Here is a 26,834-nt window from a genome sequence, read left to right as displayed (position 1 = left end):
GTGGGCCGCACTTGAATGCAGATGATGAGGGGTCATTACTGCTGCTTAAATCGTCCTCAGCCTGAGCACTCCCTCAGCGGCTAATCGCCGCTAGCCCACTCGCTTCAGACGGCTGTCCGGCGGTGTCCGCCTCCAGGCAGGACCTAAAGTGTCCGCAGGGACAGAGGGGCCCGGACCTTTTGTTCCGGCTAATGAATGTCAGCTTTCAGGATAATGTTTTTTAAAAATTTTGATTTTTATCGGATATCCGGCGGGCGTCCATAAAAAATTGACCTTACTTTGCAGAAATCAAACTCGATGATGAACCTTTTAGCACACGGAGAAAAAAGAAAGCAAGCAAAATAGAACACAGCTTTGAGATTCTCAAAGGCATGCGTCAGTGATGAGAGCATGTCAGACGAGCCCCTCAGCGTTTCTGGCTCGCTGTGCTGTAATGGAAGCTGCACCAGTGGCAGGTGCTTTAGTGGATCACTGCTTTAGGAGTCTCAGGCATGCTGCCGTCTCACCCGAGCAACTCAACCCTGGATGTTACATCACACGGTGGCTGCTCTGGCTCCTCTGGGTCTCGTTGGAGTGTGGGAAAGTCGAGACTCCCCCCGCCGCCCCTACTCCACCCCACAAACGAACACCTGAAGCTATGCTCATTAAGCCAAAGCAGAAAAGCGATCTGAAGCTCAAAGGAAGTTGGTTGGCCTTCTGTTATCGATCTGTTATGAAAAACCGAATGTCTCACGCTTACGGGAGATCAAGTGAAAGTAGACAACGCCATCTTATAGTGAGTAGCTACGCTTGTCCTCCCCGGCATTCACTCCTGCTTTCCTGATCGAATCCCGTATTCGCTCCTGTCCTCCTGCTTAAGCCGCACTGGGACAGCATGCCGCGGGAGAAGAAAGGATGCCATGTTCTCCGGGCTGACCACAGAGCCTCCCTTTGCCGACTTTTAAGACATCATCTCCCAGCCGACCATGAAAGGAGTAAAACGGCAGCACCAGAAAGGACGTCACCGAGTTGTTTCGGGTCCGGACTGTCAAGCGTGTCGGAAAAGAAGCATTAAAGCCTAACTCTGAAGAGATGTGCCTGATAATGAGAGCATTCGTCCTGTCTCTCCAGGCTCGCTCTAGGAAGATGCCATCCAACTGAGACCTCCTTGCTTCCTCCGCTCGAGGACGGCAACCCAGTGGAATGTGTTTAGGAAGGAGCAAAAAGAGGAGCGTTCCAAAGCCGAGGAGCATTAGGACTGGTTAACGCCATCTCCCCCAGGCCTAGTTTGACAAGAGCTTATGAGAGAACAGTAGATGTTCATGTTATAGGGTCCAACAACCTTAGATGGTGCCTTGTTCAGAACATAGAAAAATGGGACCATATGCCACTGAACTTGACAGCGTTTCTTTTTTTACTCATGTATGCTGAATTTGTATGGAATATGGTATAATGGAGTGTGAAATATGTTATAATCCTTCATAAGGATATGTATATGTGCTATACATTGTTCTTTCACTACACGATTCAATAGCAGCAAACAGAACGCAGCGTGAAGAGGTGCAAAGCCCTTCTCAAGGAAAAGACCAGATTTTGATTTGGCGCTTAGTAGCTGCTTCACTGAGAACACAAGGCACCCTGTTCTATCTCATGTCATTATTCTACCCAAGGAGTGACGGCTCCAGCCTTCTGTCGTTAACAAGATCTCAACAGAATATTAACATTAACCCAGCTGCTCGACTACAGCCTCAGACAGAGCGTTGGTGTCATGACAGCATCCCAAGCCCCTACTAATTCAGCTGTCACCGCTGGAAGACACAGAATGTCACACTCTGTTCCCCTTTATCTCATTTAATTCTCTTTCCATCTTTCTGTCAACAGTGGATGGTTTATATAGGCAACCTTGCCTAAAGGTCTAGTCAACATTGTCATAAAAGTCCTGTAAGAGTTCCAGCACAGGACATCTGTGAGATTGGGCAAAGCATCAGCACATAATTCAGGACATTCCATGTCCTCTTCCAGCAGTACATCAATGAAATGTTCACCATTCCCTGGCTCAGAGTCAACAGAAGCCCACTATAACAGCAAATGTGCCACGGCTGGAGTTATGTAGAGGTGGCTATCTGTGTGTAAGCCTGCAAAGCAAAGGGTCTTGGTTCACAGTGCTGCGAGCAACCAGAGGCTGTAGCTGTGGGCTACATTAGAGGTGAAGTTCTTGAATGGGAGCGCCGCTAGCATCATAACCAGCATTCCCTAGCTGGAAGGCGGATAAAGGGTGCAGGAATGAGGATTGTGGAAGCCCCAACGGGGAAGGCGGTCGAGCAGAACAGGCCGCAGGCCCGAGGCTTGTCCCTGGGGTCAGAGCTAAGAGTGCCAGGCACTCAGGTCCTGTGGGGAGTCGAGCAGGGAGAGGGGAGCGATTGTGAGGGCTGAGGACATGCCAAGACTGAATGAATTACATAAGTCTGAAAGCTGGAGTAAAGGAGGTTAAAAATGTGGAAGAGAAAGAGTAGAAGGGCAACAGTGACTGTAGTCCTGAGAATGCTGAGTATAGAGTAGAACCACATTCAGTGCCTTGGGCTTATTGTTTTCATAAACTGCTCATATTAGGCCATTCATTTCTCCTGGCATTACTCACTGCTCAAAGTTCAATTATCCAATGCAAAGTGAGAATCTTTAAAAGCCATTCCTTTTTCCTAGGCCCAGCCTCTCTCACTTTCTCACATTTCCAAATTTTTAGTCTGGCTCATTCCGGATGATCCAATTATCCTTCTGGATGGGATTAGAGTTAATCCTTTCTTGCTTATTATCACAAAACTTCTCCAGAGTTAAAGTGTGCCACTTCCCTGTTTCTGCTGATATCTTCCAGTGCAGTGTCCTCAACAGTACATTGTCATCGTTGGACCTCTCGTCACCATGGCCTGAGAGTGAGGGCATTGTGACTAGCTGCATTAGCTTTACCAAGTCGCAGAATAAATGCTTCCACTGCGAATGTGATTGAAGCTGCTCACATCCCTCAAGGGGAGGCTTGTTTACGCGGTAGCATGCGGAAATCCTTGATATGACGGATATCGGTGGAAATGTGTGTGCTTAAGCTTATCAGAAAATTAATTCCCAAGATAGAGTATGGGGTGTGTGTGTGTGTGTGTGTATGTATGTATTTGCTTGTGAGTGCATTCTAAGAAACCCGGAACATCACCACAAATATCCGTATCAAGGTGATTTGTCCATATCAAATGCTCTTTTACTTACGTGCCCATTCATTTATTTTTCCCAGTTTCATCATCGCTTTTTGAAGAGAACATACTCTGTGTCTGTGTATGTGAGAGAGAGAGAAAGAGGGAGAGAGAGTTCCCAAGGCACAGACGCTTTCAAAGTTGTCTCTCCTCCAGGAGTCGCAAATGAATAATGCCAGGAAAGCACTCTGTTAGCATCCCGAGAAAAGAGAAAGAAGAGAGAAGGCTGGCCCAGGGTTTAAGATCCATTCAGGTTTCAAGTTTGGTTTATTTGTCACATACACAGTCGTACACAGTACAACTCGCAGTGAAATGGTTGAGAGTGCTGTCCAAACTGAGAAAAAAGCAAACAGGGGTGCATAGAAATATATATTCTATATATGTACAAAGATATATTAACAATGTATGTACAATATATGTATATTATGTTTATATACACAATGTACAATGTATATGGTTGTGTATGTATATGTACACAATGTACAGAATGTACAGATCTATTTGTAAAATGACATTTACAGTTTTTACAGTTTTTATGTTACATGGTGGAATAGAATATCTATATATATACAGTTATGTTACATGGTGGTGGTGGTCCCCAGTTTATTAGTTTCCCTGATTCAGGGCCCGAATGGCCTGTGGGAAGAAGCTCCTCTTCAGTCTCTCTGTCTTGGTCTTCAGGGAGCGAAAGCGCCTCCCTGACCTCAACAGAGAGAAGAGCCTATTGTTGGGATGGGTGGGGTCCTTCACAATCCTCCTGGCCTTGGTCTGGCACCGCTTGTAGTAGATGGTCTGCAGGTCGGGAAGTTCCGTGTGAGTGATGCGCGCTGCTGAACGCACTACCCTTTGGAGTGCTTGTCTGTCCTGCTTGGTGCTATTCCCAAACCATACTGTGATGTTCCCCGTGAGGATGCTCTTGATAGTGCAGGTGTAGAAGTTCCGCAGTACCTTGGAGGGCAGTGTGAAGTCCCTTAGGCGTCTGAGGTGGTAAAGACGCTGACGAGCCTTCTTTGCCAGGGAGTTGGTATGGAGGGACCAGGATAGGTCCTGCGAGATGTGAACACCAAGGTACCTGAAACTATCTACTCTCTCCACCATTCAGCCACAATGCTAACACAACTTCTAGCACATTAGTACCCACGCTCCTGTGAAAGCTTGCCTGCAACCTCAACACAGCAAGGTGTCTTTTTTCCCCCTTGTATTCTCTGCTGTGTAGCTGGGAGGTTTCTCTAAGATGGGAGAGCTGAAGGTACTGTAAAATTGCATCCATGTGCCAAGAGATCCTGTGTTTGTGCCACATTGTGAGATGCATGTACCATATGAATACGACTGATGTTTGGCAACTTCTGCAACACACGCGAGCGTTTGCAGGCAGTCTTGAGCTTGGCGCTCAGAGGAAACTGGACCATATGATCACCCCCCCCACCCCTTCTTCTTCCATCCCATGGGCCTTGCTTGTGATTAGCCCCAAGCCCGTACTGTGCCACCGGCCCCTGTTCATATTAATCTCCACAGGTTAATGTACTGCACCAGCCCGGTCCCCCTAGGAGAGCCCTCATATTTCACCACCGCTAAAATTACTTAGCTAAACAAGTTCACCCTCCCGGCACACCCCCACAGTTCAGCCTGCCTAACGACCCCGATTAATTATAACGAGCAGGCCCACTCTCTAATTAATGTCCCCGTTCTGTCATGGTGGACCCTAGCCCCCTAAGAGCAGTGATGAGAGAAAGATCGGCCTGTTGCAGCTGCAGAGGAGACGGCTCCAGCGTCAGGGAGCGACAGAATAGGGACAGAATAGTCCTGAGGTTGTGACCCCGAGAGCCTCGTTCCTGTTCTACCAGCATCATGACCTTGCAACTCTGCTGGGGGAGAGAAAAGTGTTCTCTGGAGCTGAGACGAGAGGAGACGAGATGAGATGAGACAAAGGGAGCCGGGGGGGGGGGGGGGGGGTGTTCCTTCTTACTTGTGATGGCCAGAACCCTCAAACTGCTGTTGAAGCATAGCTGCTGGTGAGAAAAAAAGCCTGGCAAGGTGGAAACAAGCCTCCTGAGATCTCAGGAGAGAGTGACTACACCAGCTGCTCTCCAGAAGGGAGCCAAAGAGAAAAGAGAGAGAGAGAGAGAGAGAGAGAGAGAGAGACTGTTTGGCGAGCAATCCATGTAGACAATACAGCACTGCTGTGTAAAATGGTCGTTATTATTTTCAGATTGTGCTGAGAACGATCCCTGACTTCTTAACATTAGAAGAAAAGAAAATTGAAAGAAATTACTTGACGGATGCTTAAATAGCTTAACTAAGACTTTGAGCATTTGCCATGTGCATTTGTTCTGTTCACTTCAGCTTTGCTGCCTTGCCTAAGCAGTTCAGTTCTAACAAGCATTCTCAATCTTCTCTCTTTATGTGCAGGTCAATGGCAAAGACCTGTCCAAGGCAACTCATGAGCAGGCGGTGGAGACCTTCCGTACAGCCAAAGAGCCCATCATGGTTCAGGTGTTACGCAGGGTTCCCAGACCCAAACCAGCAGGTCCTGACGGGGATGCCCAGGTGGTGGACATCAGCACCCAGACAGACATCACCTTCCAGCACATCCTGGCCCTCAGCCAGCTGCCAGCCTCCACTCCGCCAGTGCCTGTGCTGAAGCAATACCTGCTACCTGAGGGGTGAGTGGCAGCTTTTCCAGCCTGTCAGAGTGATCCCACCCTCATAGCACAGGTTAAAGCATAGCTACATCACACTTCACTGACTTTCTATTAACATAACATGAAGGCACTTGCTAACCCCATTTTAATGACTCACTTTAATAAATAATCCTATTTAAAATATATCTATTTCCATGGTCACAAAAATAAATAAATAAACAAATTAATTATTTAATAAAATTTGTCAAAAGCTGGTTAAGAATTTTCAATAACAAAAATATATAAAAACTAAATACTTGTTTGTTTATGGGCATTTCCTATTTGTTGTGTAATTGTGGTGTACTCACTATTGACCCAGTTATGTTTAGGCAGCTCTTTTTGAAGCCATGGCTGTATGTTGTGGGCAACCATATTTCTAAATCATGTCTCCCCTCAAAACACCCATCCCGCCTTCCCGCGTTGCCCGTGGCGGAGACCTCTGTCGCGCTCGCACAGCACAGGCACTGTCTCTTCTACTTCACCAGCCAGCGCTGATAAAGTTCTAATTGCTTCTGCAGCTCGGGCGAAATGAAAAGGCGCCACTCTCGCTTCCCTTTGTGCTCGCGCTGATATTTGCACCTGATTAGCCACCTTTTCTCTTCCGCCACGGAACATTAACTTATTCGTTCATGCTGTGCCCTGCTGAAGTTTAATTAAGAGAGCTTTTAAAGAATTGCACTTGGGTTGGTGTGGCATTGTTCCGAAGTGAAAATTTAATCACTGCTCGGAGAAATGGGTCTCTGCTTTGTTGTCATGGAATGGAGGTGCTTCTGAATTCTTGAAATAGTAGAGATGGCTTGGGCAAAAAACGTTTGTAACCAGGTGTTGTAAAGGGAACATATTAATCATAACAAAGGTCCTCTAAAGCTTTAAGAGAAGGGGTTATTAGCCAGGTGAACTTGACCTTTCTCTATCTTTACACCTACAATACTATTTTCATAGGCACTCTCCTGGGCATGAGTACTTTGATCCGAATGACTTTCTAGAGGGCATACAGCAAGATATGGAAAGAGAGGAGCTTGAATATGAGGTAACACAGATCTACACACTCAAATGTGACCAACATATTCTTTGTTAGTTTTCCTCTGTCCCTGCCTGGTTGTCTCTCTATCGCTCTCTCTATCTTTTTTCTCATTCCCTCACTCTCATTTCACTGCATTTCTCTGAAAGATCTACTTCTACCGCCTGCTCAAAATCTGTCCGTCTCCAGTCCGGTGACATTGAAAGGGTGTCCTCCATACACGCTCCTTGTGATGCATCTGCTCTACTGACAAACCCCTGTCCACTTGAAAGACGAACTGAAGTGCTGAAAAGGCAGAAAGGAGTTTCGCTAGGGCTGTCACCTCGAGCAGACGCCGGACCGCGGTGTCATTAATTTTACCAGTGTCATTGACTAATAGGTCTCAGAGCCCATACGACCAAAGTGGATCATGGAAGGAGCATAATTAGATTGGTGGAAGGGAGAGACGGTGGATGATTGATCTGATGGCGTACATCGCTGGCCGTTAGATTATGTCGTAATGAGAGTGTGAGAAAGAGATGGGCAAAATAAGGGTCAGTGGGTGTGCAAATGTGTTATTGAAGCAGTGAAATTCAGGGGTTGGGACAGATGCTCAACATGCAGATCTTCTCTGACCCTTTGTTGGCCCCTAGGAGGGTCCAGGAGCCGCCACCGCAGGGCCACAAAGACAGAGCTCAGTGAGAAGAAGAGGGCCAGAACAAAGCTCCTTCACCCACACCCAACAAAAAATAAAGGCCTGTGATTTAAAAACAAAAAATTGGGGGTGGGGGGGACTGATTAATAACCTCTAGTTTAGACGAGAGCCGATTTAGGCAGTAGACTGTTCTGGCATTATCTCCCAGGCCCCCCAAAGCCACAGTTGACCCCCCCCCCCCCCCCCCAATGGGAAAATCAGTCTGCATCCGTATCTTAAAGATTACAGGTGCTGACAACGGATGAAGGAGGGCTGGCCCTACGATAGCCGTCACCCTGAGAAACGTGCACCTTCACACGCCTCCAATGAAAAGGCCAGACAGGCTGATCAGAGGGCTTGTCTGTGCGGCAGTGTCGAGGTTTATCTCTCTGCTGCACAATGTGCATAAAGTTCCCAGACTGCACCGGTGCAGATCTCGTCACTGCAGGGGCCACATGCTGGGTAGAACCGTAGCGGGTATGTAAGTGTTGTTCCATTTTTGCAGGAGGTGGATTTGTACAGGACCAATATCCAGGACAAGCTGGGCTTGACTGTGTGCTACAGGACCGACGATGAAGATGAAACCGGGATTTACGTCAGCGAGGTAGGCACTCGAATTACATTGTGGGGCAAACAACAAATTTACATTTATGTTAATGGGGGATGGGGGCTTCTTCAAAATCTAGTGGATCTGTCATGAGGAAATTGTAGTATCTCACGCCATCTCTCTCGTTCCCTCCCTCCATTTCTCCGTCTGCCTTTCTGGTCCTCCCTCTATAACTATCCATCTCTGTGTCTATCTCTCTAGTAAATCTCCTTGATATTGTATTTGGAGACTGACGTTGGGAAAATAATGGAAGCTATTTATACAGTGCACCATTTGTTATTGCATTATTGCCCATAGCTACCAGCATCTCTTTGAATTAGAGATGGAAAATTAACTGATGAGAGATTTATTTGTGTACTGTTACAGTCTACTCTGGAAATTGTGCCATATGTTAGAGATTATGATCATTATGTTAGAGAAAATATTCAGCATGTCTTCAATGTGTTTAGCCATTGAATAAATAAATAAATTAATAACCATAGTGTTTTGACTGAATAAAAATGAGAAAATATCAAAAGGTTTTTTATAATTATCTAAATAATATTTTATACATAATTCATATTTTTATATATTAGAATAATTATATGGCATGTAGAGTGGGTAGAGCATTTAATCCATTTCATAGTGAAATGAATTTATGCTTCATAGCAAAGCCATATAATTAGAAAAAAATTATTATATGGTCAGTTGCTCATTGCTGTGCCGTGACCCATTTCACTCCTCTGACAGATTGATCCAAACAGCATTGCTGCGAGAGACGGCCGCATCAGGGAGGGGGACCGGATCATCCAGGTTTGTTCCGTGCTGGAGCAGGACTAGAGCCCTGCGTTTCACACGTCTGGCGCATCATGACTTTGGGCCCGCAGTAAAAGCTGTCTCCCTGTTCGCCATTCAGATCAATGGTATAGAGGTGCAGAATCGGGAGGAGGCGGTGGCCCTGCTCACGAGTGAGGAGAACCAGAACGTTTGCCTGCTAGTGGCTCGACCTGAGATACAGGTAACAAAGCCAGAGCCTGCCATCACAACTTCTTCATATTAAAGGCATGAAGTTCGACAGATCCCACAAATGCTTTTGAAGTCATTAGCGTGATCGCAAGCTTCAGACAGCCGCAACCCGCGACTTGTTAGGATGATGGGCTGAGATTGGCAGCTTGGGCTCCTTCTGTGCAGCTCGACGAGGGATGGCTGGATGATGACAGGAACGATTTCCTGGATGACCTGCACATGGACATGCTGGAACAGCAGCACCATCAGGCCATGCAGTTCACAGCCAGCATGCTCCAACAGGTAAAGCCATCCATCCCAGAGACGCTCGCCACAGGCTGGCAAAAGGCATCGCAGTCCATCACACAGTCCCCACGTCTGTCAGTTAGTCACCTGGGGGCTCAGTCAGTCGTACTGTTAAATGTCCTTGTCACTCATATGCTGAGCAAGTGCAACACTCTAGGCAGGACTTATGATTTTCGAATGAATTCTTTACCATCCAGTATTGCCTTTGGGTGTCAGAGAGCCCTCAAGTGGAGCAGCTGGCTGCAAAGGTTGCGTCCTGTCATTGGGACCGATCGCTGTCGGCTCCCAGCAAAACCACAGCCATCTAATTGGATGTTAAATGACGGCTTAGTTTTTCCCGTCCTATCAATTCAGAGCAATGCTAAATCAAGTGTACAGAATGTCTGTTGGGTCACGTACATAACTAGGCAATTCACACTCATCTGTCCCACAATCAAACACAAGCAGCACCTTTTAGCAGCTCAAAAGCATGCTCAAACAGGCAGATGCACAGACAGTGTAATCGTTCAGAATGCTGTTTTTCTCATTTTCCTCTCGGTTGTCTCCGGAACGTGTATCTCGGTTGGTCGTGGGCAGAAGAAGCACGAGGAGGACGGCGTTACAACGGACACGGCCACGCTACACTCGCAGCGGCACGAGAAGGACAGCGGCGTGGGCCGTACAGACGAGAGCACGCGCAACGATGAGAGCTCAGAGCAGGAGAACCTGGGCGACGACCAGACCAGCGCCTCCACCACACTGGGCAGCCGGCGCCGCTTGGCATACAGCCAGGACACGCTGGGCAGCAGCGACCTGCCTTTCAGCAGCGAGTCCTTTGTCTCCGCCGACTACGGCGACGGCGAATTTGTGGGCGATTTCCCCGCCGACGAGTGCGAGCGTTTCCGCGAGCTGCTGGAGCTCAAGTGCCAGGTGAGGAGCGAGGGCGGGGGCGGGGCCCACCAGGGCCTGAGCTGGCCCGGCCTCAGCATAGTCAGCAGGCATGGGCCAGGCGTGGTGGGCGAGGAGGGCGTAGACAAGGAGCTGGAGCTGCTGAACGAGGAGCTGCGCTGCATCGAGCTGGAGTGCCTGAGCATCGTGCGGGCACACCGCATGCAGCAGCAGCTCCGTGAGCAGTGCCGGGAGCAGCCGTGGATGCTGCACAACGGAGCTTTCAGGAACTACAACACCAGCGTGGACGCGCGCCGCCATGAGCTGGCGGACATCAGCGAGCTGCCCGAGAAGTCGGACAAGGACAGCTCCAGCGCCTACAATACAGGCGAGAGCTGCCGCAGCACGCCACTCACCCTCGAGCTCTCGCCCGACAACTCCCTGCGCCGGGCCAGCGAGGCACTGGCAGAAGGTGCCACGGGAGCCACCACGCCGGGCCTCGCCGGACGGAGCTTGAAGCCCCTGCTGTCACCTGTGCAGGAGGCCCCTGGCTCCTCACGGGGCCACCCGCCACGTGCCGACGAGCCCGACGCCGGGCCCCAGCCCGAGTCCAAGGAGCGCAAGTCTGCCCGCCTCGGCCCGCCCCACTCGCCCTACAAGCACGCCCACATCCCAGCGCACGCCCAGCACTACCAAAGCTACATGCAGCTGATCCAGCAAAAGTCGGCCGTGGAATACGCGCAGAGCCAGATGAGCCTAGCTAGCATGTGCCGGGACCCGTCCTCGCCCGCCGACCCGGCGCCCAAGATGGAGTGGAAGGTGAAGATCCGCAGCGACGGCACGCGTTACATCACCAAGCGGCCCGTGCGCGACCGGCTGCTGAAGGAACGTGCCCTGCGCATTCGCGAGGAGCGCAGCGGCGGCATGACAACAGACGACGACGCCGCCAGCGAGCTGAAGATGGGCCGCTACTGGAGCAAAGAGGAGCGCAAGCAGCACGCCGTGAGGGCTAAGGAGCAGCGGCAGCGGCGCGAGTTCATGAAGCAGAGCCGCATGGACTGCCTGCGGGAGCAGGGCGCCGCCTCCCCCACTGCTACTGCTGTCGCTGCTGATGACAAGAAGGAGCTCAACATCATCGAACTGAGCCACAAAAAGATGATGAAAAAACGCAACAAGAAAATCTTCGACAACTGGATGACCATTCAGGAGCTTCTCACGCACGGCACGCGCTCGCCAGACGGTGCGCGGGTGTACAACTCGTTGCTGTCGGTGACCACAGTGTGAGTGCACCCCTGGTGGGTGTGGCTGCTGTACATAGGACACTACCGATTGGGGTAGAGTATCCTGCCTCGTTCAATGTGGCAACCTTTGTAAATAAGGACATGGGAGTGCCTCGTCTGAAGGAACTTTTGCATTTGGCAGTTGAGAGAAGGTACGATTAGTGTCTTGGAGTTGAACTAGCAAGCGGTGTTTAGGAAAATGACCCAAATGGTTCATACACTCCTTATAGCTTTATAGTTGCGCTTGCTTTTTTTTTTTTGAGTAACATGTTAAAGGAACTGTTTCGTAATATTTAGGACTTGTGAAAGATTTCTGAACAGTGCAAAGACCACTTGCCATAAGTAAACAACCATTGTTATTTGTTCATGTTTATCAGTATTTTACTCATCATGCATACATTTTATTAAAACATACATTTTATTAAAACTTATTAAAATTAAAACAAAGTATTAAGCATCATGGTCAACACAGTACTTCAAGAAGACATTTTTACTTTTACAAAACAACTTTCTTTTGCAGAGTTCAAAGAAAGGGTGCTGCTTTCATGAAAGTTTTACTATAAACAGCTATTGTGTGTTTCAGCTGTTCAATAGGTCAAGCTAACAGTGAGTTGTGTATCTTCTGAGAGCAAGTTCTGAACTGTAAATTTGTGGTGTTAATAGGTACATTCTGTGATTTTTGGTGCTCTTTGCACTATTATTCGGATATAATAAATTAGATGTTTGCGCTTCCCCTTGTATTCCCAGACAAGAAATACAAGACCCAGTATCTTGAAGAAACATGTTTTGAAGCTTCAGTTGTTTGTTTACATAACAGCTGAGCTGACAGATCCTTTAAAATACATTCATAATTTGTATATATATCTCATGTATACAAAATGGCTTTAAAAATCAGTCATAATTTAAATTCCAATGTAGTCAAAAAGCCTTTTGTATAGGACACCACGTATTAAAGCAAAATAACACAGTTTAACAAATCCTTAGTTAGCAACACAATCTGATGTCCTGTAAAATGAGAGAAATAATAAATTATTGTTTTATATTTGATTAACTTTGCTGGCTGAGTTGCTGGTTTAAGAAATACCCATTTTTGAAATAAAGAAAAAAAAATGTCGGAGAACCTCATTTTAACCGCTGTACTGTCGGTTAGAACAACATCTTGTTCCACACCCGAATGAGTGCTTCACTCTTCAGTAAGTGACCTGGCACCGGCTGTTTCCGCACAGCTGTCCCTGTTCCTGTGTTCCTGGGTCGCCCAACAGACATGTGGCCTGGTCATCTCTTGAAATTCCTGCAGCTGCTCTGAGCTGTTCTTTACAGCTGCATGCAAAAATGTCCTCAGTGTTCCCAAGAAATGCTTGGTGGTTGGTTTTAGCCTTTTTCTATGCAATATTGCCTAAAACAGTGCAAATTCTGTACACTGTCAAGCAAGACATGAAATACATATATGCACAAACACACAATTTATATTTATATATATATATATATATATATATTTATATTTTTATATTTATATATATATATATATATATATATATATATATATATATATGTGCGTGCATTTGAATGATTAAAGGAGTGGTTATTCTAATAGGAGACACAAGATGGACATAGTCTCAAACTCTACTTTGTTGGTACAGAATTGATTGCTCTTTTACAGGGTTGATACCTTCTCACACACACACACACACACACACACAAAGAAAGCCCTTTAACAGGCGATAACACACCATGCAAGACAAACAGAGTCTCCTCTGCAATCAATTGTGAAATGGCCCTCGCTCCCAACGCAGCTGGAGATTACGTTTCATCTCGCAATCAGGTTTGTCGCCCCCCAGTTTTATTTTCATAAAAATTGAACTGAGCGGGACAGGCAACGTCCCCTCCCCCTGCTGTCAGGCTGTGAGCTCATCTCATTTGTCTCAATGCCACAGCAAAAGAATAGAAGCAAACTGGCTTTTGACCGATAAGCACGGCACCTGGGTTTCCTGGCACATGCTCAGCCCTAAACACAAAGCCAGACGCTACCGGGCTGTATGTGGCTTCCATTCCTCAGACAGGCTATATTGTTGGGAAGGTCTTTGTCTTTCACTTCAGTTGGTGTAAGTTCTGTTGTTTTAGGATTGTTATTTTCACCATACATCAGTCCTGGGACATGAGTGTGTTATACTAATAAGGTCACAATTAAACAATCTACACCATGTTCTCTAAAATGCAATCTACATCATGTTCTCTAAAAACAACAGCACAATCATGAGAAATTATTAAAATAAACTACAGCAGTCACTTATATGTGCTTAAGAACAAGTCTTTGGCAGACACATGGGATATCTAGTTCTTCCTAAAATATACAGTCTATAAATGGAATAAGACATGTGCCATTTCAAAATACCATAAATCCTAAACTTGGGTCGAGTTCCAGATTGCTGTTGATAATATCTCAGTTTCTATTTAACATGAATTTAAAAATTACAGGTTATGCTGCACATCATAAAATAACGTTCTGTTTTCTCACTAAACTAATTATGCTGAGTTGTAAATTAATCTAACTTCTTTTGCTGTACTGTGTTGAGTGGGAGGGGTGCTTAGAAACACCTGCAGGGAATTTCTTGTTTCCAATTGTCCAACTTGCATTCCCATATCAAAACAATGTAGCCTTAACTGAATTAATGACCTTGGACACCTTTATCAAGTCCTTGGAATTAACACATTAAGTTGAGGAATCAATAAAAGATAACTCTGGAGTTTGTGGGAACGGATATTTCACCATGTGAAAACCTAATGACGTCAGCCTCGTGTGGAAGTTAAATGGTATTAAATGCCGAACTGAAACACCAATGACAGAAGCACTACAGCTATCTCTGTAGTCTGTTAATGTTCTTGACATTAGCCTTAAGGAGCCATCACACGATTATCATTTTTATACTTTGATCATTAATTCTTTGGATTATTATATCCTGATTATACTGGTGGTCTGGGTATATGAGGATTCCCATCACCATAAATATCTTGTATAATAATGTCATGCTTTTAATAAGATTATAAATCTCAACTCCTGATGCTCAATCCAAACTCTGTCCAGGATTTGTATCACATTCAACTGATTCAACAAATTTAGCTAATTGGTCACTACGACATCACACTGACTCCTAGGTAGAGCCGAGATAGGGATGCCTGTAGAAATTACCCCTCGAGAAGCCAGGACTGAGGAGCTCTGATCTTAGGACACTTTCAGATTTTTTAAGAGTAACAGTAAATTCTGTGATCTGAGCTGTTGCAAAATTTGGATACATTAAGGTGGCGTTATGCAATATATTTTAATTTACAGTGTAGAATAACAGTGAGATAAGAGACATCTGTTAGTTTCAAACCATGATCGGAAGAACAGCACATTTACTGGCTCGCAAACAAGGATTCTTGAACATAAATAATAAATAAAAATCTGTACAAATTAATCAGGTTTTCATGCTGAAATTTGAGTATGAAATTGTATATGCACCTATTTCATTATGGCTGTCAGGATGTCTGGATATTTTGTGCGTGTATATGTAAATGCATATAAGTGTTTGCATAAACCATAGCAGTAATTGCATATGCATTACAAATGTTTATCAAAAGCATTCAGCAAACACCTTCCTATTGGACCAAAACCAGGCCAAACATAACTGAAAGCAGCCAATAAAGCTTGGCACAACTTACACAGGGTACAGGACTCCAGGACAGTCAGTCAGCTGACCTCCGAAAGTAGTGCCAGGATGGGGGACTAAAAAAGTAGTGCCAGGATGGGGGATTACATCTTACAGTTTACTATTAAAAAGTATGGCAGCCTACAGCTAGAATAGGTGTGCCTAATTAAGTTTGAAGAATGAATTTCTCAGTCTATGTTACACTGCCGAATGACAGTCGCATATACATGGTTTTGAAAACGAAGCCGAATTGTAAGGTTGGTCGGTACACTGAAACATTGACATTTCATGCCAAGCCGTGCACTGGAGAATACTGCTGGAATTCTGCTGAGCCATACCCCATCCAAAACCAGTCCCTTTTATAAGTGCAAAGGGCAAACAGTAGACTCTCTGGGAAAACAGAAAAAAAAAAAAAAAAGCTCAAACTGATTCATGAGCATAGCATATTGAATGTTGAATGTGCCGCCTGTGTTTCCACATCGGTCATTGATGCAGAAAAAGGTGGCACAAAGCAATGGAGATTTATGGAGAGAGGAGTAACGGTGAGAACTTCCCTTTGATTAAATGTTATAAAAGGCAACCTCTAACATAATTCGAAGGCTATAACAAGCAGAATGTGCTCAATTCAATTTAATAGTCAGCTTACTAGCTGTCCATCATTTCTTATCCATGAATTCTTAGCATTGGCATTTCAATATACTGTGCGATAGTGACTTCTGCGTTTCTCTGCGCTGGAACAGTTCAGTCATCTTACAGTGTAGGATCATATAACCAATGGCTCATGTTCATTCTGATTTACTAAGTGAGGACCTTTAAGTATTTGATTAAAATGCTCAATACATGGACAGCCCTGTCTTTGAAGATTAGGTGCTCCATTATGCCAAAGGAAGGGGGAGAAACCTTTCAAATTTTCACTGCTTTTAAAACATTTGTATATCTCTAGTGCTGGAAATAGCTGGCAGGAGGCTGACAGGCAGGAGGCTGGGATACTGAAAGTTTGATTTAATGTAGGGAGCACACATCAGTCCAGCGCAATCCAATCCATGCCTAAAATGACAATTTTGACATGCAGATTTTCTAACTGCTCAATTGTTAATATTTTATCTCTGTTGGGACACTGTCTAGTTAGTCAGGAGACACAGAGGTGAGTACACCAGTCGGTATCTGTTTTGAATACAGAGAACATGAAACTAAGTGTTTGCACAGATTAGTCTTGTAAACTATAAACCTTTGGAGACATTTTGCACTGGCACTTCTGATATGATCAGTAATGGGTGAGCTCTGGAAAAATCCTCATTTATGCAGTACATTAATGCACTGGCCCATACAATAGATGGTAAAATGTTAATATTTTCTGTCTCTGTTTCCCTCCCACAATAATCATCCAAAGTTAAAGATTTTGACTGTGGTTCCTGTTGGTTTGCTTCGATTAAAGAAGATTAAGGAATGCCTCCTCATGACCTTCCCTGTTGGGCTGTTTAACTGTAATCAGTATCAAATAATCATTGCTCAACATTGTGCAGTTAACAAAGGATGTCCCTGATGATTTGTTTCGACAGAGCTTATACAAATTCCATACAAAACAATAGCAGCAGCATGTACCATTGATTTTTGGTGCATTTCCAGAAAGAATTGATCTGACCAGGCCTGTACTGGCCTTACATTGGATTTTTTTGTTTGTTTGTTCTGTTTTTATTTATAAGTGTCTCAACTTCCTCCAGGTGCCTTTCTGTTCTCTGCAGAAGGTCAGGAGAAGATACTGTAACCTCCGTCAAACTCCAGCTTCAAACATGGTCTGTTTAGATTACAAGAGCCATCCATATAATAATCAATGTAGTAGTCGATATAACACTGCAATGTTATATAAGTGTTAAGTAAGTTTGAATGATGGAATACAATCACTATGCTTTAACTTCACCTTCTCTAGCAATTAGCTAATAACTTCATCTCATTAGCAGTTAGCTAACTGGTTTCCTAATACAGCATAGTAAACTTTTGTGTATGGTCACGGTAATGTTTAATGTGGAGATGCCTGACTCTGGTCCTGGAGGGCAACAATCCAGCAGAGTTCATTGGTTTCCCTGCTCTAAGAGGGCTTCCAAGGATATTAACCAACTGGTAACTGGAATCAAGTGTGTCTGAGCAGGGACAACACTAAACAGTGCTGGACTGTTGTTCCTCCAAGATTGGAATATGTAATTGTGTTTTCCATCAGTGTTGTCATGTTCTCATCTTTTGTTTGCTAAGCAAATTCTCTTGTGTTGTAACTCTCAGGACTGCCATCTCCATTTGCCATGAAATTGGTTTAATATTACTACAACAGGAAAAGGTCTTTGGATAGATCTATCAACCCAGAATGGAATAAGGTGAAAATATCTTCACGGAGGAGTCAGTAAATTGGACTCATTATGTGGAACATTTGGGGGTGGTTTAGCCGGGTTTGAAAAAGGCTTCTGCAGCCTTGTGCCACTTGGAAGGCAGATCTCCTGCAGAGATGGGCTCTGGAGTGCTGGGTTTTGTGCTTTTGGACATGGAAAGTTTGTATATGGCAAGGCAAACAGTGTTTGAGGGAACAAATTGTTGAGAAAAATAAGAAGTGTTTAAGAATAGATGAAATGGAGTGTGGACACAAGCAAACAGCCATTCAGCCTTAAGTTAAATATTTAGAATATGTTTAGAATATAAAGTGAAAGTTACTTCACTCATTTTCCCTCAAATAGAGGGAGCATTTTAATTTTATTTGCGGTATGATGCCTTGTTTAGCTTGCTAGCAATATCCTATATATTCTATTGGGGATCCCAGTTGTCTTCTCATTTGTTTAGCTGGCACTGGTTTTATGATAAATCTGTCAAACTAACATCCCACCATAATTTCCAGTCATTACCAAGCATAAGTCTGAGAAACTGAATGGCACTTCAGTTCTCTGCAGATGTGTTATGTGGCTTGAAACAGCCCGAAGCCAGCTAGATGTGGACCAACACTAGTGGCTAATGTTGAATTTTAATTCAAAATCATTTCAGCCATTACAATATGAAATCTCAAAGCATCAAAAGTTTACAAATTAGTATGACTAGAGGTGGCAGTAATTCCTTAATATGGAGGACTCCTCGTGAGACCATATTGATGCAAGTTGCTGCTCTTCTGTGGGTAAGGGGGGGAGAGCTAGTGTGATTGAGTGAGCAAATGGGAAAGACTTGCCATGTATTAAAACACTATGTGATTTGAACATAACAAAGTACAAGATGAGATTGAGTGGCCATGTCAAAAGTGAAATGACACAAGTACTTTCAACATAACCAATCCTTTCATTTCATTTGTTAATGCAAAGGTCAGAGGAAATGTCATTTTGTTTGATAGTGCCGCATAAATCAACATGCCTAACACAACAGTACCTGATTACCCTGTGCCTGATAGCTAGTGTCTGAGTACTCTAATGAATGGATAGTCCCATCACTACTCAAAGCAGTCCAACTTAAACGCACTATGCTGTAAGATGAAAAGTGAGCTTCTAAATATGTTGTGCTGTCACCTCATTGACTGTTGCTTATGGTCTCTAACCAACTGAGCTATATTTGTCTGAACAAATGTGTCTCCCTTGTGTTGGAACTGGGGTTAAGCTAACTTTGGTGTTACAGTCCTAATCATTGCACACTCCTATCCAAAAGTCATATTTCCATAGGAAACCAAACATAAGATGAAGCTTGCTGGCCAAAATGTTTCTTGTAAAATGTTCTGACATTAAACAAAAACAGTTTTTTTTACTCAAACAGAACTTGTAATCAGTTGAATAATCTTTCAGTCACACACTAAACAAAGAAAAAAAATAAAATTTCAGATATCAACTTATTCAGCTTTCATTTTTCAATATATACATTTTCTATGTTCATGACTGGTTCTTTAAATTTAGGAGCAAAGGGAAGTAAGCGTATCACTTTTTTTCTCTTAAATTTTACAAGATATAACCTTTTTGAAATTTTCACTTTGGCTATGTTCACGTGACTCAAATCTGATTTTTTTTTTTTTCAGGGCTGTGTGGACATACAAATCCGATCTTTTCAAATCGGATTTGTCTCTTTCGTATGTGGTCCTAGAACGGATTCATAGCCATGCGATTTGAATGAGAACGGGTAGAGTGGACTTCATGTGCTTTTTTTTGCCTATTCGCTGTCGTCTCCAAAACGATGAAGGAAAGCAACAGCAATGGTAACAGTAGCTACGGTAATAGCTAACGCTAGACGACTGGCTTTTTATGCCTTCTCGAGTGGATCAGAGCAAAATTTGATGCAATACCTAAGCCACCAGCACGTCCATGTTTCCGGTTTTAACATCATGAGTCACTTCACAAATATGTCCCTTTTTGTTGTTGTTGACCGTTTGCTTGTCAATGTGCGCATGCTTGCCGTTCCCATTACAGACATACAGGCCATTAACGTAAACCGTCAAGCTAGGCAAATTCGATCAGAACTAAAATCGGAATTGTACAATGTAATGTGAAATGTTTGGTGCAATTAAAAAAAAATGTATCTTTCCTCTAAATATTGTTTTTTGAGTCGGTTTCTGTTTTCATTTGTTCTCTCTGGTTTATAACACATCTCTTGTTTATGTGGCCATTACTTTACCTTGGAGCAGATCTCCTTTGTTGGTTGCCTATTTAATGCCTAAAATTAAATATTAATAATGTATAGATATTCCCCACTTGCTGTCTGAGCAGTGTTTTTCCTTCAACCTCAGGTTGAATGGGGAGCCTGTGAGTCCTGCGTAGTATCGTAGCTGTTCCCTGTACTCCACTCTTTTGGACCGAGATGTTGTTCCTGGTATCTGTTGGAGCCATTCTCTGAGTTTGGCCGTTACAGCCCCTAGTGCTCCGATTATCACAGGAATCACATTTGCCTTCACACCCCCCACGCACACTGCTTTTCATCAAGGGACATGCCTCCTTGCTTGATTTATCCATCACTGGCAGTCTTCGGAACAGACTGATGGATGGCCAGCATTCATTGCCTCCAAGTGCTACATCTGTTCATGGGGTTGGTGATCATATACCATCCATAGCCAAGTGGAGAATTCCTCGGCTGGTTTTGGAATGGCAGATAAAGCAGCGAGGAACTGCACCATCATTAATGCATTATCTATGTCATCTGTCAGTGATGTCACTTTATAAGGTCATTACTCCCGTGGATTGGAGCTCAGTAGAGCTGCTTCATGCCAAACTGGCTACTCTCAGTGATGGTGACCACAGTGATTGTATTTCCCCGTTCGCAATTATTGCAGTCTAAGTTTCACGCAGTCTTATTGCATGTTTGCCACAACCCTATCTACAATGACAATCTCCTGTTTAGCAGTGAACACTGTTACCTCTGCCAGCAGTACAAGGCAGCCTGTGGAGACTTAAATATGTTCTTACTTTGTGTAAATGTATATTTTGAGCAACATTTCATCATGCCATTAATGAAACATCAGCCTTAATGTGGCTAGACAAAAGTAAACCATTACATAATGCCTTTCATGGGTTTCATGGGTTGTTCATCTCCTGCTCATCTTCAACATTCTTCATCTGTGCTGGTTTCTCACAGATGGTGAAGATATTTATATTTATGTGCGTTGACACTGACGCTAATCATTTTCATTATGTTTTATGCAGTTATCCAGTGGAGTTGAGCAATGTTCGGTGAGATCTATGCTAACTGTTGTGAAAAAGTGTGTGAAAAATAATCCTAGTGAAAGCCAAAAGAATGTGTGAACACATTTGCAAGAGAAGAGTTCTGTTGTGTGAAGAAGGTGACAATTGGGAATAAATGGACCATCATTAAATGCATTTTACCAACTGAGAAAAATAACATTCTCTGGTTTCATTGTCTGTTGTGGCATAAATAGAATTTGTATTCTGTATTGAATTTTACAACAAATCCTATTTAGTGAAATATGAGAGAACATGTACATTTCTGACCAATCTAGTAAGTCTGATTTTGTGAAAGCACAGAGGTAAACAGCAAATAGCACATTCCGTAAATGGTGCACCAACATAAATTTACCCCTTTTTGCTGTTTGACCCATGAACTTTGCATGGACTTGTTATTAGCAAAGGTTAGCAAAGGTCTGCTGTCACCCGTTGTTTATGACTTTGCATTGAAGTAACTAGCAGCAGGACATCCAGACTCAGCATTCTTACTCGCCCAGTCCTGAACTCTAAATGGATGGAGTAGATTATCTATCCACAGCAGGACTGCTATCCATTCCATCTGAACTAGTGGTACTCTAATTATCTAAGTCAAATATAATGACTAATATGTGCATATGTTGCATGTATGTGTCACCTTTACCATCATTTTAGTGCTATCTATCTATTCCTCTTTTTGCAACAATACTCTTTACAGTTCCACAAAATGGATCTGCCTTATAAGGTAAGATGAATGGCAGTCAAAAACTTATGTGCAGTGTAAATACTGCCTCAAGAAGGCACTTTCAGTTCAGCTTCTGTGCAAACCACTGCCATTGAGTTGAGGGGCCCAGATTTCTCTGGCACCTGTCCCCAGGCTTGTGTGTACTGTTCACCTCCATTATATTTATCCTGGGGCCATTCATTCTTCGCTCCAAAAACTCATGTTCTTTTTTTCTAGAACTCAAGTACTTTTCCTAAGCTTTTGAAGGGGAATGGTTGAATTGTGGGTTTATTTCTTATCTTCTTTGAATATCTGAATTGGGTCTGAAAATCATGTGGTTTTTTGGGCCCATGGGCAATTGTCAGGTGAGAGTTCTCATGCTCTAAGAGATCTACTGGCCATCCTTGCAGTGCCAAGGGCAACCACTCAGTGTCAAATGCCAAGGTTGTCTTCCTAAACTTGAAAAACGTATAACATGACCATAGTGGGCAACATAAATTTCAGGCAAACATTCAGGAAATTTGGTATTCAAGGGGAGAAAAAGTGGACCATACACAGACAAAGAAAATTCTACTGCCTCACCGATAGACACTGAATGGTCTTTGAGCAGTGTAACAATGCTTGGCCTAACATTTCTGTTGAATTTATTGCCACCATGTCTTTGGATGGTGTCAAAGAGTAGGAGATGTACAGCTTTTCTTTGAGTACACTGGTAAAAACTGGATTCAAATGGTAATCTCAGAGTTCACACACAGGGTGTTAAGCAGGGCAATGGAACCTTTTTCCAAATTCATTGTCCTCAGTCATTTCACACAACAAGCTACTGCAGTCAAGGAACAAATGGGTATTTGGTCCACATGTATGTATAAAACAACGAAAATTCAATGTTGGTTGCAAGTATGATGAGGAAATTCCTATGTAAAGAAGTACACATCTTTGGCAAAAGAGTATAGCTGTTCACAGATTCACCAAGTGATCAAATGAAAAGTTAAATTAGAAATTCAACAACCCCAATTCTGTTCCTCTAGAAGCCAGATCTAATTGGCTTTCCTCTGATGACAAGGAACAAAATCTTGTCATTAGCTGATCCTTAAAATTAAGTTTGCAATAGAATTAAGTGCACTAGAGGGAGATTTACATTCTGATCAGAAGACTGCATGTATAACACCATTCAAGTTACACAACTGCACGTTAAATTACATGTCTTGTTTTTATCGCACAGATCTTCGATCAGCAAAATTAAATTCAATAAAATTGTCAAAATACATTTTTTTGGGGTATTTTTTATATAAGATGCTTTTTTGTCACTGTACAATGCCAACTCTGTCAGCGTGCCATATGTTTTTCATGTGCTTGTCCATGAGTGACAGTATGTCCAGGTTTTCTACATCTCACTAGTCAGTTCACTGAGCATCAGACATCCAAACAGTCCTCTTGGGAAATGATGCAATGCTGAGAGGCAAAGTCCAGAGCTGAAATGCATTTAAAGACAAGATCAACAAGCTAACCCTAGTCCTAAATTTAGGAGCACTGTCAGAATCAATCTATACACTGCACCTGGAGGTCACTGAATTGGCTTTTACCTGTCAAAGCCGTGACTATACTGCATTCACTGTTATGACGGAGATGACATTTCAAAGAGCTATAATGGTAGAATATGTATCATGTTACATCATATTACAAGATTCTAACAATGGATACATGGAGCTAAATGTTCCTGCACCCTCAGCAATAAACAAGGCTGACCTGTTACCAGTGCTGACATTCAAGGCAAATCAAATCAATGTGCTTCAGCTGCATTCATTTTGGCAGTTCAAACACCACTCCTGGGAGCAGTTTGTGTCTTCTGTCTTTTATCATTTCTTATTTTTCAAAGTTTGTAATTAACAAAGGAAATTTTGTTTATTTTGTTTGCGAAAAAAAAAACCTGAATCTAAAAATATTTCAAGAATCATAAAACTAAGTTGTATGTTAGTTGGCCAGAAAATCTCCAACTAACAACTAATATTCCAACTAACAATATCATGCACAGACACACACAAACACACACACAGACACACACACACTCACTTCCTCTGCTACCTTTGTCAGGGAGAAATTGCTCAAAATTAGCCCTTTATTAGTCTCCCATTCACACTTTTTTTACGGCCTGTAGCAAACAGCATCATGCTTGTCACAAAATGGCAGCTAAAAGCTTTGTCAGTAAAGTAGGCCTCCAGTCCTATTAGCCAGAGAGGGTGGAGGAACATCTATAAAGACAGCAACCAAGGCCGAGCCTCCACAGGAGTCAATCAAAGCACTTCATTAGACTGGAACACTCCAGTGCAAACCGCAGACTCAGTTGGAGAAATCAAGGCTGTCAGTATGAGAATTACTTCAAATTAGAACCACTTACTTTCTACACTACAGCTTACTAAGTAAATTTCTTAATAGGGACAATGTTCAATGTACTTGTATGCTTTTTTTCCCCCTCAAAACCTTATCTTCTTTTCAGCTCCATTTTTTTCAACTCCTTGTCAGTGGTTGTATTATTTGATTTAACATACATTAGTTGGAAAAATGGAAACAATTAATTAGGATGACATTAATAATGAGAAAGACCACCTTCAGACAAAACTCTGATCCTCCCTACAATGCTGCCATACATTCTTGACTGTGTAGAGGGATATTAGACCATTTAAGAAGAAACGACCAGTTTTTATAGGGGCTGACAAAAATGGAAATTACCTTGGTTTGTACACTTATCTAATGCCCCATATTCCACTTGAAACTTTCCAACATGATTACAATACATCTATTATTCCATAAAATGTTTTTATCATAGAAAAAAAGAAAAGAGAAAAAGAAGCACATGCAGAATGCTGGCAACCAGTCAGTAAGCCCTCCAGACTGCCTCTCAGTGATATGAGCTCATGCATATTCCATAACTGTATTTACACGTAGATCAGTCGCTAAGCATTAGATATTAATTACATTCCTCGGTGCCTGTGAAGAGGTGCTGCTTTGGACATGCATATGCATAGCCATTTTTGTGTGCGTAAATTTGCATTAGCCATTGTGGTCTGCACTGGGATCAGCCTGGAGTAAAGCTGGAGCTCATCTTAGCTGGTGGAGAGTCTGAGGCCGGCCATCTGGGTCTGTTTTGTTGTATTTAGCGCTGGTTGCGTTAATAAGAGGAGTGATGGCTCTTTTATTGGGGGTTGCAGTGTGCAGCTACCTTTCTGCCATGTGACAATTAGCATCCAACTCAAAAACTATTAAAGCACTTTTTTTGGATTCAATGCTGTTCAGGCTTACTGTGGGCCACTTGCAGCTGCGGGCACGCTACAAAGAACGCAGAATGGCTGAAAGAAGGTGAGCGGCGAGGGGGAAAGGAGAACTCTGCAAACCTTAGGACGGAGTGTTGCTTAGGGTTTGGTGCAAATCCCCATTTCCAAATGACGCCGCGGAGACTGGAGCCAAGGAAAACGGTCTTGGCAGACTATGCTCAATATGTTCTGTCACCTGTTTATGCTGAAAAAACAGATGGCGGAACACAGGTGTCAGATAAATATGCAATATGAATGTTATAAATTCCACATCACCAGTTCTCCTCGAGTTTCCCCTACGCGAAAGTGGAAAAAAAAAGAAAAAAGAAAAGAAAAATACTTATGGAAAGACTTATGTAGCATTTCCATCTGTAATATATTATTAAGCATGAGAGTTTCTCACACAGGAAGGGCCCTCCTCCTGAGATGCAGACTTTATTGTCTGCCGTGGTGTTGAATGCTTTACTCGCTGTTGGCCAGTGTCTGTCTGACAGGCGATAGCTCAAACAGCACATAACGGAGCAAGGTGTCTTTAAACACCACCCCTGCGATGGTCTGGCATCTCCAAACCTGAAGATGTGAGGCTGACAGGGGGAATCTGTGCTGTATGGGTTTCACACAGCATTGTTCCATCTGCTATACTCATTTAGGGCTGTGAAGATTTTCTGTGAATTCCAGTGCTGTACAACTACAGGCGCCTATAGGGAGTTCACTCTGGACTGTTATATGGAGCACAATGCTCATAGTTATCTTCAAAATATATGCAGCAGTATTTAACAAATGGAGCTTTCCAAATGTAAATGATCCAGTTTATCCCATGTGAATGACTGCATCATGCAGACATTCGTTTAATTTATTGATGCAGTCAAAATTGATCCATTTGAAATGGATGAGGGAACAACTCTACAGCACAAAACAGCTTCAGTTCCAGGACAAATCTCTTCTTTTACCCTCTAGGTGTGCTTACCATGTGCCAGCTATGTGTGGTGTGTCCAATGACCCCTTCTGCCTGACAGAATGACACTGATTCACAAAATCTTCTCTCTCAGTTCTTACATGAAGTGATAGGCTGACCAATGGCACCAATATGTAAATAACTATGAATAAAACCCAGCCTAGACAGATAACATGTGACTACCAAACACCACTACTAAGTTTATCAGTTCCAATATACAAGAACTTTGACCTTTCCTTTTAACCTAACTCCAATTAATGTTCATCACAGTTGACAGAACTCACTTTTCATGTAACCACAGTAACTGCAGCTTTTGATATTGGTGCTAAGCTTCTCCATTGTCCTGTAGCCGCTCCATATCGTATTCCATGTGGGAATATGGACTACAGAGGACTCGCCCTCTCCTCGTGCTGGTGAGAGGGATAAAGTGAGGAGGAGGGGAAGGACAGGAGCGCAAAAGAGGAGCGAACACCCTTTCTGCAGCCCCGGGCACTCTGACGGCCCTCCCCGTCCCTGTGGGCGGGTAATCCCATTAGGACCAGTTGGGAGACTAAATACTCCCCTCTATTGGATGTTACAGAGATTGCGCGTGGATGGGGCCCGACCCGACCATGAGGAAATTATGTGCGGGTTTCATGAAAGTGGCGCACTAGCAGTGAACTTCCAATCCTGTTAAAGCGCAGGACGGGAATGAAAACATGAAGGTGATGGCATAGAGGGCATGAAGACGTTTTCAATTCAAGAGTCCATTACATATCGCTCAAGTCTCTGGGAAAATGTTGAATTGGATAGACCTTTTAAAACTACTAAATAAGAAGTCTGATGAAGACAGTGATATGGAGATATAATGGAACAGAATAGCCCTGGATA

The 26,834-nt window shown here is 43.5% G+C and overlaps 1 protein-coding gene across 2 annotated transcripts in view; it reads left to right on the top strand.

Annotated features, from left to right (window-relative positions):
- pdzrn3b (PDZ domain containing RING finger 3b) overlaps window positions 1-12,681 on the top strand; it is a 70,134-nt gene extending 57,453 nt beyond the window's left edge. For both annotated transcript variants that reach the window (XM_026999616.2, XM_026999617.2), the window contains 7 exons: window positions 5,625-5,878; window positions 6,839-6,926; window positions 8,096-8,194; window positions 8,927-8,989; window positions 9,093-9,194; window positions 9,368-9,484; window positions 10,064-12,681. In XM_026999616.2, the coding sequence (XP_026855417.2) occupies window positions 5,625-5,878; window positions 6,839-6,926; window positions 8,096-8,194; window positions 8,927-8,989; window positions 9,093-9,194; window positions 9,368-9,484; window positions 10,064-11,638 (2,298 nt within the window). In that variant the 3' untranslated portion in view covers window positions 11,639-12,681. The remainder of the gene's footprint in view (window positions 1-5,624; window positions 5,879-6,838; window positions 6,927-8,095; window positions 8,195-8,926; window positions 8,990-9,092; window positions 9,195-9,367; window positions 9,485-10,063) is intronic.
- Window positions 12,682-26,834: the final 14,153 nt, after the last annotated feature.

Source organism: Electrophorus electricus, chromosome 3 (genome assembly GCF_013358815.1).
Source record: "Electrophorus electricus isolate fEleEle1 chromosome 3, fEleEle1.pri, whole genome shotgun sequence".
In the NCBI taxonomy this organism is placed as follows: domain Eukaryota; kingdom Metazoa; phylum Chordata; class Actinopteri; order Gymnotiformes; family Gymnotidae; genus Electrophorus; species Electrophorus electricus.
This window is presented reverse-complemented; position numbering and strand designations above follow the sequence as displayed.